General features: G+C 44.2%; 1 protein-coding gene across 5 annotated transcripts in view; it reads right to left on the reverse strand.

Moving 5' to 3' along the window:
* The window catches only part of MAP3K5 (mitogen-activated protein kinase kinase kinase 5), a 154,075-nt gene that overhangs the window by 110,859 nt on the left and 29,708 nt on the right, over positions 1-13,508 (reverse strand). For all 5 annotated transcript variants that reach the window (XR_014786701.1, XR_014786700.1, XM_084827628.1 and 2 more), the window contains exon 2: positions 2,387-2,526. Coding sequence is in view for 3 of the 5 variants with exons in the window: in XM_084827628.1 (XP_084683754.1) it covers positions 2,387-2,526 (140 nt within the window). In the remaining 2 variants the exon portion in view is untranslated. The remainder of the gene's footprint in view (positions 1-2,386; positions 2,527-13,508) is intronic.

Below are 13,508 nucleotides of genomic sequence, written 5' to 3' on the forward strand. Positions count from 1 at the left end.
TGATTCATCCAACCCGGCATTTCTCATGATGTACTCTGCATATAAGTTAAATAAGCAGGGTGACAATATGCAGCCTTGTCGTACTCCTTTCCCAATTTTGAACGAATCGGTTGTTCCATGTCTGGTTCTTACTGTTGCTTCTTGACCCTCGTACAGGTTTCTCAGGAGACAGGTAAGGTGGTCTGGTACTCCCATCACTTTAAGAATTTGCCACAGTTTGTTGTGATCCACACAATCAAAAGCTTTAGCATAGTCAATGAAGCAGAAATAGACATTTTTCTGGAATTCTCTTGCTTTCTCCTCAGCTTTCTCCTCAGCTTTCTTGCTTTCTCCTCAGCTTCTTCGGCCTCAGTGGTTGGGGCACAGACTTGAATTACTGTGATGTTGAATGGTTTGCCTTGGATTCGTACTGAGATCATTCTATCATTTTTAAGATTGTACCCCAGTACTGCTTTTCCCACCCTTTTGTTGACTATGAGTGCTACTCCATTTCTTCTAAGGGATTCTTGCCCACAATAGTAGATATGATGGTCACCTGAATTAAATTCGCCCATGCCTGTCCATTTTAGTTCGCTGATTCCCAAGATGTCCATGTTCAATCTTGCCATCTCATGTTTGACCACCTCCAGCTTACCTTGATTCATTGATCTGACATTCCAGGTTCCTAAACTATATTGTTCTTTACAGCATCGGATTTTCTTTTCACCACCAGAAACATCCACAGCTGAGTGTCCTTTCGGCTTTGGCCCAGCCGCTTCACTCTTTCTGGCACTACTTGGAAATACCCTCTGCTCTTCCCCAGTAGTATATTGGACACCTTCCGACCTGAGGGGCTCATCTTCCGGCATCATATCTTTTAGCCTTGTGATACGTTCCATGGGGTTTTCTTGGCAAGAATACTGGAGTGGGTTGCCATTTCCTTCTCCAGTGGACCACATTTTGTCAGAACTCTCTGCCATGATCTGTCCGTCTTGGGTGGCCCTGCACGGCATAGCTTATGGCTTCACTGAGTTATGCAAGCCCCTTCGCCACAACAAGGCAGTGATCCATGAAGGGGGATCAGAGTTATTAGAGTTATAATAACTCTAATAACATAGAGTTATTATATAACTTGAAGTGGTCTGAATTGCCCATTTGAGGCCACGCCATGCCAAAATGCTTTGCATTACAACAGGGAACAATATATTGGCACAGGCTATCCTGGCACAGGCTATCCTGGCACAGGAATGATGCACTGAGTTCCTTCCAACTCTATATTGTCCACACCAGAGCCTCTTTGGAGTAGTTCATTTCATTCATTTTGATTTGCTCTTCATTGTATCTCTTGTTCTTGAATTGTTTCTATACTGCTCTTTGCACCCTTAAGATTCAAAAGACCAACATGGAATGGATGAGGGCAAGCAATGGTGAGGGAAAAGAATTTTTAAAACCTGTGGTAGTAAGCACATCAGCTTGCCACTTCAAGCAGCATCCTTACATGGGACAAGGACAACTAAGAAAATGAATATATTGGAGTGGAACACCTCCCTGAATATTTTTTTTAATTTTTTTTTAAATGGCCATTTCATCTTTCTACTATCCATACTGACCATGCAAGGCAGCTTCCTAAAAAGCAAGAGAGTATGGAAAGACAGGATTTGTTAAGGTTCACTTAGCACAGAGGTGGGCAATGTACACAGACCGCATAGTGCCCCCGTCAAATCCCATTGCTGAAATTCATGGCGGCCAAAAAATCGGCGGTTCATCACTATGGAGCACCAAATAGGTCACATTTAGCTTGTTCTCAAGCAACCCGAGAACAAGCTAAACTTGACCTACTTACTGCTCCATAGCAGTTTGCTGCCAAATTTTGACAGAAAACTGCCATTATTACTATTACTATCACTATTATTATTTTGGCCACTGTTGAGAGATGCTGACAGCAGCAACAGGAGTGCAGCCTGCAGAAGGGCAGAAATGGCCCCGGGACCCTCCGAAGGTGCCCACCCCTTAGCACACACTTAGCTAACATTCAATTTTCACTTTCAACTCACTCTCTTCTATCACATAGCTAAGCTTTTATTGCTGAAATGTGTTTATGGTCAGAGTCTAGTTTAAGGTTGAAAGAGATTTTTCTTCCTGCCTAAAGAGAACGCTGTATGCTTAGCAGATCTGTGTGTACTGGGGGAGGGGGGTGACATTTGAGTTTGTTTTATTAGTACCACCTCCTGGATCCTTTACCACCTTTGGCTCCTTTACCAGCTGCTAGTAAATTATAAACAATACTGAGAACTGTGTGGACCTGGGAAGGTTTTACAGCAATGCAATGATACTTTTTTCTGAATGATTCTCCCACCCACACCTACCCAGAACCTCAATTTTTTCAGTGTACAAGGACATCTCTTACCTTCAGTGATTGCAGGGAATCTGCATTTGTATCGCAATAGAGGATAATGTTGTTGGCCATGCTGAAGCTCTCTCGGACTCCCAGATGATAGAAGAGGGAAGGCTGACGGAAAGCATCGCTCATCTCCACCACTGCAATATCTGCAAGGAAGAGCAAAACATACACTAGTCAGTTCTAGAGTAAAACTCCAGTGCTCAAGAGATAATTTGCAGTTAATCTGCTGACTTCTTTTAGCAGTCATCAAAGACAGCTGTTACCATGGAGGACAGAAATCATTCTAGAAGTTGATTCCAAGAACCGCCAACTATCATAGCACTTGGGGGAGCGGGGAAAAAAAGATCTTGCAACATTTCCCCTGCAGGAAGATAGCATCTAGGCGGCTGCTTTACACCAGCTTTTATTCAACAAAAATGTACTTTAAGGGGGAAGTACAGAAGAGCAGGGATTTCCCCTTAAAAAAAAAAAAAGTAAATAAAAAAACGAATCTTGAGTACAGAGTCCTCTGGCAGTGGTTTCGCTTTGCAGCATATAAATGAGCTAAGTCCAACTCCGATCGGTCACTTTGCACTTGTGGATTCAGTTGAGGAAACGGTCTCGCGCAACAACATTATGGAGTTTTCCACACGGAGCCCTTTTTTTTTTTTTTTTGCAGTTAGCTAGTAACCGTACCAGGTTTTGTGGCCTGCAATTTTGAAACCCGCAGCCCACACCAAGACCCTTTTTATCAATGGGCATAGCGGGTTTTCACATCCACATGAGGGGAGCGGTCCATGCCAGAATGTGCCCAGGTGTCATTTCTCTATCCCTCCCATTTCTGTGTACCCCTCCCACAGTAGTTTTTCTCCATTCTGGGCATGTGTATTGGTGAGTGTAACTCACCTGCACACGCCGCTTTTCTAAAAAACCCGGGTTTTTTTAATGGAAGTGTGGTATTTCAGAATTCCTTCCTTTAGAAATATGGAACATATCTCTCTTCTACATCTGCTAAGTTCCTGCTTGGTTTCCCAACAAACATGACTGCTAGAAAGGCGTCCTACTGCCGTGCAGCTGAAAGCAAACTGAGCAGATTCCCCTCTCCCTGTTTTGTTTTTTAAAAAGCCTCAGCACCCCCTCCCCCAATTATTATTATTAATTTACAGTCCTTGCACAAGTCTGTTCTTCAGGAATACCGCTAACATACATACAAACCTACATACACCCCAACTACAAAGTCAAGCAGGTGATTTCAGCACCGTGTTGCAGGTGTAAAGCAGCCGAAGAAGTGGCTGCTAATGTCGTTTTGAACAGCTTGAAGGAGCTGCAGGACATGGCTCTACAGCAGGAAATACATGGCAAAGAATCAGGAAAGGTGATGCATCCCCGACACATCGTCCACCTACCCCCAGGGACCACTCCTCTCACCCTGCTTCCATTCTACATTTTCCTGTGCACACCATCAAAGAAAATGTGCAGTTGTTCTGATCTTTTCCTCCTTAACTGATTCTCCACGTTAAGCAAAAAGTCAGGATAACTGCTGGAAAACACAGGTGGATTACAAAAGGACAACGGCATTGTCTGGATCACCCATGAACTATGAGTGAATGAGCCACGGTGATTCCTCAATAAATCTTCATCTGGAAAAACCCTATGTGGCATTTCCAACTTTCCCTTGATGGATCCATAGGATTCCTAGCTGTTCACATTATTTGGCTTCAGAAAAGATGCATGGTTAACCAGATGCCACACAATGTTTCCACAAAGGTTCCACATGGTATTTATTCATTCATTCATTCATTCATTCACTCACTCATTCACTCAAAGCATGTTTGTCCCACTCTTTAGTCAAAAGGCTCCCAGAGTGGCTTACAATAATTAATAATTAGGCACTCCCTGCCCTCCGGCTTACAGTCTAAAATGACTCAAGACATGAGGAATGAGACTGGGATGGAGGAGGGGAAAAAAGCAAGCATGGTGGAGATGCTTGTCCAGATGGATGGGAATAAACCCACTGAACACAGGTTTGCACTGCATCTATTGTCCTTGTAGGCTGGCCAGTTCTCTGCTGACCTGTTCCTCTTTTCTTTCTTTTTTTCTGCAGTTTATCTTCTTTTCAATTCAAGCTGAATCTGTTACTTCTCCTACCCCCACAGGGTGAGATGCTTCCTTAGAAGCCTTTCTGATGGCAGGTAGGAGAGGTTGGGGCCACCACTAGGAGCTTGATGGTAATAGCTCACCTAGTTGTGTCTGCTTCTTCTTCTATCTCCTCAGGGAAAGATGTTCCTCAGAAGCCTTTGTGATGGCAGTTGGGGGAGGGAGGAGCTTTTGTGATATAAAGGAGCTGTTTGCATGTCACAACAGCCCACTGTGGCTTAATTCACCTATGGAGCTATAGTGTCACGCCAGGCGGCATTTTTGCGTGGCGCCCATAGGAACCCAGCTTGCCTGGCTTGTTGTGTCATGTGAACCCAGGTGGCAGAGCTTGTTTGACAGTTAAACAGCCCACAAATAACCCTAAAACAAACCATAGGTTATTTGAGGGTTTTCTAATCCTAATGACAGTTAGGCCAGGGAGAGGCCACCACTGGGAGCTGGATGGTACCAGCTCATCTAGTTGTGTCTGCTTCTTATTCCATTTCCTCAGGGCAAGATTTTCCTCAGAAGCCTCAAACAACCCTTGCCACCTGGGTTTGCACAACACGACAAGCCATGGTAAGCTGGGTGCCCGTGGATGCCACGCAAAAATGGCCCTCACAGGCTCCCAACATGACACAACAGCCCTCGTGGGTAAATTAAACCATGGTGGTTTAACGCACATCAAAGCTTTTGCACACCAACTTATTTACCACAGGACCCTGTGCATGACAGAAAATTCTGGGACATGTTCTAAGCTACACAGACAGTTAGTTCACTCATAGTGCTGGCCAGGCTTATTGGGGGGGCCATCTAAATGGAGACACTTTCCAACACAATTCTGTTTTACACTGCATTTCAGGAAATGAGATTTGCTCCTTCCATGCCAGATGTAGCCAATTACAATGGAGAGCTCCCTGCAAAAAGAATAGCTTTTGCGTGGCAGACAGGTGGAACCTCACAGCATCAACAAGCTCCCCCTGCCTTCTCTCAGCCCCACTCTTAAGTGCAGTGGAAGTCAATGCCCAGATCAAGTGTGTGTGTGTGTGTGTGTGCATACCTGCATGCACCTTTCTCTATCTAGTGGTCCCAAGCAGCATGCTCAGCAGGTGCAGCCAGGCCATGGGGCCCAGAGGAGGTGGTGCAATGGAGGGTCTGTGGCACCCTCTCTCCTGCGCCAGCACCCCATGCTCCACAGAGGCCCTTTCCGGGAAGAAGGAGGTGGTTTTAGCAGGGCACCAGCCCAGCCCTTTTCTTTTTATTTCCTGTCCCCCTCATCTCCGCACTTCTTTAGCTGAGAAGCGGGAGAACTTCAGTGGAAGTCAATGCAAATTATTACCAAGTTGACATGATTACCAGGCTGTTCTCAGAGCAGAAGTGGAGATTTAAAAAAAAAAAAAACAGAAGTCATCCCAAAGCACAGGCTCATTTGGGGAAAAACAAAGCACTTTTTACACTCATTAATCCTTTAGTAAAGCTTCGTACTTCCAGATAGGTGCAGATTCAGAATAATCACCCCTCTCGGCTCCATACTGAGTAAGTGCAGTGCAAGTCAAAGAGAATTACTTCTGAGTAAACATGTTTAGCCAGCTGTTTTCAGGGCAGAAGTGGAGATTTCAAAGGAACAATCATCCCAAAGCACAGGCTCACTTGTGGAAAAACAAAGCATTAAGATCTGCACAGCTGTGAATGAGTGAGGTGTGTGTGTGGGAAACAAAAGCAAAGGGGCATCCTAAGCAGTGATGTAAGATCCGAACACACCCCTAGGCATGCCTACCATACTGAACCAAATTTATTTCAGGGAATTGGGGCACACTGCACAAACCATGTTGAAGTTGCAGCAAGGAGAAAATCTGGCACAAAACGCCTTTATGAAAATGTGTATTTTCAAGCAGGAAACCACACTCTTGCTGCAAGGTGACAGCTACATCATGTAACCCGAATGTCTCTGAGATGTAGCAGCACCAGAGTAAATCCCTCATGTAGATGGGCCCCAGGCCTCATCCTTCCCCCACATGAAATAAGAATAAACCTGAGAGCACACCCAATACTCCCTGTAGTTTCACACTGCAGGGCAAGTCCAGTAGGGGCAAGTTGTCTTTCAGAAAGAACTGTCTGCCATTTAGGAACTCCTGATAAACTTTCAAGGTATTCCAGGGTTTGCCAGAACACAGTTGGATATCCACTGATACAGCCATTCTCCTTTCCCAAAGGAATTTGTGATTGCCTTCATATAAGTTATCATCTTGGAAATGTGAAAGGTTTTCTCCACTCCCTCCCCCCAGATGAGGTCTGGAAATCTGGATCACTTAACACCTATCTTGAGGAAACCTTTAGCCATCCTCGTCCTTTATAATCTGTTCTGGTGATCTGGCCACTTACACCATCTAAACAGTGACAACTGCAAGCACTATGTAGGACTAATGTCAAGTACTAAAGACACATATTATAATCACTTTACAACCAAGATCAATATCCTAGCCTTGATGTTGACAACACATTTATTGAATCAGTGTTCAAATTTCAGAAAGTAAATTACAAATTCTTCTGAAACAGAATATTCTTTGTCCCAAGAGATAGCAGATCCAGTAGCAATATGCTAATCCATAGTTATCTGTATCAGAATTGGAAGCTATAGATCAGCCTTCCCCAAAATGGGCTGTGTTTTCATCAGAGATTGAACCTGGCTGTGTGGTAAGGGCTCTGTGTTTCCATGACGTCACGGCCATTCAGCACTAGCCCCACATTTTATCACAGAACTGCTTCTTCCGAGACTGGTTACAGTCCGACATTTCCAGCTTACTTCAGCTCCATTACTGACCTGTTTCCACAACCGCACTGGGTTCGGTATCAGTCCTGCCCATGGGGCATGTAGCCCAGCCCTTCTGGGTGTGTTGTTCACCTGCCCACAACCTCGGTGACAAAACCCTTTCCCTCTGCCTGTTTTACGGACGTTTCATCTTTCCGTTTTGGAGCAGGATGCCGAGGGACCAACTTTTGAAACATCATTGAAAATAAGCACTAGAACACTAGTGCGTATAAGCCTGCTATCGCAGGCAAGGAAGTACTCCCACTACAGCCTGAAAATCAGGTTTATCTCAGGTCATCTTCCATCAATACGTATACCCTCTATGTCAGTATCTTCCTATGACTCAATCACTCTATCACTCAATCGCAAAATAGCACTAACACATATTTGCACTATCGCGCAATAGCACAATTACACTATAACACATTTTCTGGAACAAGCCTCCTTGATCTCAACAGGGGTCAGCAGGGCACCCCTGGATTAACGCACTATCGTGCGATAGCGCAGATGCACGATAACTAGTTCACTAAATAGTTAGTGCTATTTTGCGATTGAGTGATACAGTGATAGCAAGATACTGATGTGGAGGGTATGTGTATTAGAGGGAAAGGGAAAAAAATGAGTGGAATTGGGCATACGTCCTGGAAGTCTACTCAGAAGTAACTCCCGTTGTGGTCAATGAGGCTTGCTCCCGAGATTGCCATTAAGGGGAGTAGAGCCTGGAGGGGGGAGCCTCTCTGACTGGTTCAGCAGCCCCTGCCAGTCTGATGACATTCACTTCCAATCCCCCTACCCCACCCAGAACTATGTTTCTGTCAGTGACTTGTAATGGTGCATATAAGTCGCTAACTGGAGCGGCACACTATGGGGACAATGGGAAGGGCTGCAGTGCCTGTTAACATGCAAATGCACCGTTGCTTTTTCACTTCTCTTTGTTAAAGTGCAATTGCTTTAAAACTCACTTTAAAGGAGAAAAAGGGGGCTTGGAAGGCAGGGAGGAGACTGTCCAGAGCAGGAAACTGGAGTGGAGCAGAAAGGGGAGCGGGAGGGGGTACTCAGCAAGAGGAGGAGGCAGGAACACGGATGAGGTCATCAGACCCAACCCAGACTCCACCCAGGAATCAAGAAAATAATTTGATTAGAGCTCAGTGGAAATAGCACAGAGCCCCAGGCTACAGCGATGAAAAGCCGGGACTTTATGCACTGTGGAAAGAAGATGTGACTGGGGAAACATCGCAACAAAGTTGCAAAGGAAGTGAAGCCAATAGCATGGAAACACACCCCTGGTGTCATCCAGTTGTGCTGGACTGCAACACTTATCATTTTCATCCAGCACAGCCATTAATAATGGGAACTGCAGCCTATTCCATCTGGAAGGCACCAGGTTAGGAAAGTTGCTATAGATGCTAGTCCACATACTTCTGCCATTAATGGTGTCAGTACCTTATTGAGAGAAACGGACTATCAACCATTTTATTTTACAGTGAGATCATTGCCCATCAGATCTCCTTCCTCCTGTAATAATTACTTAATCTCAAGTTCTTTATAGCAATAGGCTAGCCATTATGCTACATGGACAGGTCCAACTGAACTGGGACTCCAAAACTGTTGTAAAATTTTCTGAGATTGAAGTTAAAAGGACAGGAACATGACAAAGCTGTCCTCAGCCTTGAACATGGCAGTAAATGACAGAGAAATCAGATACCATGAAAATGAAAGCCACAGTACTCAATCTCTCTTGTAGCAGAATTCAGGACTGAGATCAGTGACGAAGAAGGGTGCTTCTTCGTGGGTAAAGGGGGGAGTGGGATAATATAACCAATGAAACAAATAAAGTGGCAAAACACTTGGGGTACAGAACATTACAAAGCCTCTACATACTTCAATCCATTAATGATCAGCAAAAAGTAAATTCCGGAAAGGTGTGACACCCCCCGCCGAATCACAGCATTTTATGTGATATTTTTAAAAAATATGTTTTCATTACATTTCTTTCCCCTTAATCAGCACTGGTCTAGGCTAGTTCTGCCATAACATTTATATGTTATTTTCTTGAGTCTTTGTTTGCATATTATTTTATGCAAATATTGATGAGGTATTTTATTACTTTATCAGTATCAATTTTGCAAAGGCAACCTCAGATTAACTCAGAAATAACAATAGTGTTGAAGGAATGTGTTCAAATGAACCATGGCCAGATTGTAAATGTATATGAGAAAGTGTGTCATATATACTAACAATGATCTTAGTTCTCCATATACACGCCTGTCTGAACATTTTCAAAACAGCACCATCCACACACAAAAGGGAGCTATCAACAGGCTCAAAACCCCAAGTTTTACAGAAGTACAAAAAATATCTTTAGAAAACACTTTAAGGGAGGGTGATTCCAAAAACAGCCCAATGAGGACTGAACATGCTTAGTGCCAATGGACTACTGCTTGACTGGTGTATGTGTGTGTGTGTGGGGTGGGAGCAACAGAATATCAGGTGGGAGGGAAACGGAATGGAGTTTTGTGGAGGAGGGTGTGGCTGACTCACTGGAACAGTGAACAGAAGCACTCCACACTGCAACATTTTGTTGCAGGATTTACTTCCCTCCATTTGTTTAGAAAAATGTATTATTTATCTATTTTATATCCCACCTTTCTGGCCCCCCAAAATTGGTACACAAAGCAGGCAACAATAAAATCCAGATTTAAAACAGAATCTTAATTAAAACATAATATAAAAATAAATACATTAAAATACAGTTAAAACACAAAGATCTGAGCACACACCCTAGTATATATATAACCAGTGTTAGAAAAATATCAGAATTTTGCAGACATCAGTTTTTTGAAGGGTGAGAGAACCAGAAGCAGACTGTTGTGCACCAGCCTTGCACATGTCTGCATATACTTTTCAAAATCCTGTACCAAATACCTAGGTGGCGAACTGCAACAAAAACAAGCTTTTGTAAATATTAACAGAAGTGGAGATTGGTAGACTCTTGTCAGTCTAGCAATTTCCTCAAAAGTTATTCCACAAAGAGTGATGTCAGAGGTGTCTTGGGTTTGCATTTATGCCCACACCCACATTATATTCCCAGTGAAAAGTGTTTTCTCTGGGCAGGGCAGGGCAGGGCAGGGCAGGGCTGGATATCTGCCACAAAGCTATACTTCCCCTTAACTTCTGCTGCATATTCTTCCATTCCAAAGTTATCTTTAGTGACACAGCTCTTCTTAAAGCAAGCAACCATCTGCTCCTGCAAAATAATTTTTAAAAAGTATCACAGAAGATATGTCTTTCCTCATGAACACACCATCTGTCTTTCTCAGCCACAGCATTTCCTTCTCCTACTCATTCAGTAAAATGTGCTGATTTTTCAAATAAAAAAGGAAGCATCAAGCAACTATACAAAAAGTGTTCAGGAGAGCCATTTTTTCCGAATCTGAGGTACAGGCAGAAGTGTGTGTGTGTGTTAAAAATGGAAACGTGTTCTCTTCAGCACTAGTTTTTTCTACAGATGTATAGATCTGCCCAATGAGAATGACAACTGACAGGTAGAAAGTAGAGAAAACTGTAAAAGGTAGGTGTGGTTAGATTTCACTACCTAAAAAGGTACTCCCAATTAACCCAGCATACACACACACACAAATAACGGGTTGGATCCAGAATTTACCAATACACCACTGGAGCAACTGGATTTAACCTATTATTTTTTAAGGTAAGTGCTTATAAAAACTACAGATGGCATACATTAAGAGGCATTCTCCCTTTTCTCTCATGTAGGACAGAAAGTTTCCATTGCTATGTTTATTTGAAAGTAAGTCCCACAGCACCCAATGAGCTTTTCTACCAATGTTCACCAGTTTGCCACCCAAGTGCCTTAGGGAATGGAACCAGGAACATGAATAGTTCCATGTTTCACTGTTTTATCAGCCACATAAATACAAATTTCAAAGGGAATTCATATGAAAATTCCCACATTCTCCCAGAAGAACAGAAAGAAACCAAGACAGAAAATACTAAGATGGCTGCTCTTGCAAGGCCCTCTCTGCCTTCTGGCCTGAAAGCCGGAAGACAGGGACCTGGTGCAGAAATAACACTGCATGGCTGCAAACCCATAATCTGACAATCAGTGGCAGCCTTCCCCAACCTGGCACCTTCCAGATGTGTTGGGCTACAAGTCTCACCATCCCCAGCCAGGTGGGGATGATGGGAGTTATAATCTAACACCTCTGGAGACTGCCAGCTTGAGGAAGGCTTCTTCTCTCCCTTTGTCCTTACACTTGGGCATTCCTCTTCCCCATTCGGTTTTGCTGTAGCCCAAGAGCTGGCATCAACAACCACTCCAGCAGGCTATACTGAGGGAGACGAGAGGGAGAGCAGGGCCATTCCACCAGCCCCGCTAACAGGATTAACATGCACCCCCTTCCTCTTTTCTTGTGTATCGTGTCTTTTCAGATTGCAAGCCTGCGGGCAGGAACTGTCTTCAACTGATTATATGTACACTGCTCTGGGAGCCTTAATGGCTGAGGAGCGGCATAAAAATACTTCAAATAAATAATAATAAATAAATAAATAACAGCAACTGGCATCCTTGGGAAGCTTCTGTCACAGGGCCCGCAGATGACTTTTTCCCTGACCCAGCACTTTGAGCAGAGCCAGGTGGTTGGGTCTAGCTTCCATTTAAATTCTCCACAATGTCCTGGGGCGACACTATCTCTGTTGGGGCACAGAGCCAGCTGCCAGGTGATGATGCTTGGAGCATTGCGTGGTGTGCTACTGCCTCCCATTGGTTCCAGGTAAGCCCAACTAAGGATACCTTGCCCAGCGCCTTCTCAATCCTGGATCCAGCCCTTGTCAGCCCAAACCACAATTTGCAAATTCACACACAATTAAAACAAAACAAAACTGTCTTGAATGGATTTTAAAAAACTGAGGTTTACAGCCGAATCCTTTGCAGAGAGGCACACCTAAGTCCATTCTTTTCAAATATCTATCTTGTTATATTATAAAATGGTATATGATAAAATGGTACACTGAGAAAAATGAACTTCCAGTAGGATGATGAGTCCTTTGCACCTAGCTATAATCAATGTTCCTAATCACTAAAGTGCTGAGTGACCCAAGTTCGAGTGCTCTTATTGTTCTTTACAATTTAAACAGTCCAAGAACCAAGCAACTACCCGCTCTTTAACTACATACACCCTTTTTGTCTCCTATGGATCCTGTCAGGGCCCACTATTAGCACTGCAGTGGGCCTTGTAGTTTACAGCTAAGATTTAATCAGAAGTAGTCTGGAAGGGTCTGGGCCTATTCAGCCTCTGGAATGTCAGAATCTGTGTGAACTTCTCTCTGTCAGCATTGTCACAGCAGAGCCAGGGGGAATCACCCTACTCCCCGTCCGCTTGCAGGCTCGGCCTTGGCAAGGAGGGTGGCTGGAATCTCTCCGTGAGAACCTGACAGAAGTGAGGTGGGGTTTGCAGAAGGGTCACCCAAGTTGAAGCGTCAACCCTGGAGGGCTGAACAGAGATGCCCTGACTGGACAGGGGCCTCACCAAAAGGCCAAGTCTGTCAAGTGGTCTGGGGGTCTTACAGTCACATTTTCCCCTTTGAAGTTGACGCAAAGGCAAGGAGCCTTTGCTAGGAACACTCTAGTCTTCACTGCCCGAAACCTTCTCTGTCTGGATCTACCATCATCTCAGCCTGTGGAGACTGCACATGGATTTTCTTTCTAACTGGAACTTCGGATTGCTAAGGGCTTGCCATGAAAAGTACTGTGAGGCTTTTCACAGACTTTGAACTCTCATGTTGCTGTGGATTGTGTGTCTTCCTTGTCATCAGCCCAGAATGCCAGCAGCCTGGGTTTGATCCTGACTCTTGGAGTTTTCTCTGCCTGGACTCATGCAGCATGGAGTTACCAAAGCCAGAGCTATGGCATGGAACGCTCTACTTGTGTGAGCTTATTCTTCGACTTAATAGGCCTTGACCTTGTACGCAGAGATCCCAACGAAGATTGGAGGTTGAACAAAGTTTCTCGGTGTGTGGATTTGTCTGGGCCTTTTCTGGAACTCATGCCTTTGATTGCCTGGGAAGAATGACTCCAGGAATCCTAAGACCCTTCCCCTTTCTTTTGAACCTCAGAGTTTTCAGTGGGGAAATCTATTGTGTGGATCTCTGTCACAGTTGTAGTTTTTAGCTTTTGAGTGTTCCAGA

Source organism: Heloderma suspectum, chromosome 1, assembly GCF_057233095.1.
Source record: "Heloderma suspectum isolate Gila_16-S chromosome 1, 16-S_ref, whole genome shotgun sequence".
Taxonomy (NCBI): Eukaryota; Metazoa; Chordata; class Lepidosauria; order Squamata; family Helodermatidae; genus Heloderma; species Heloderma suspectum.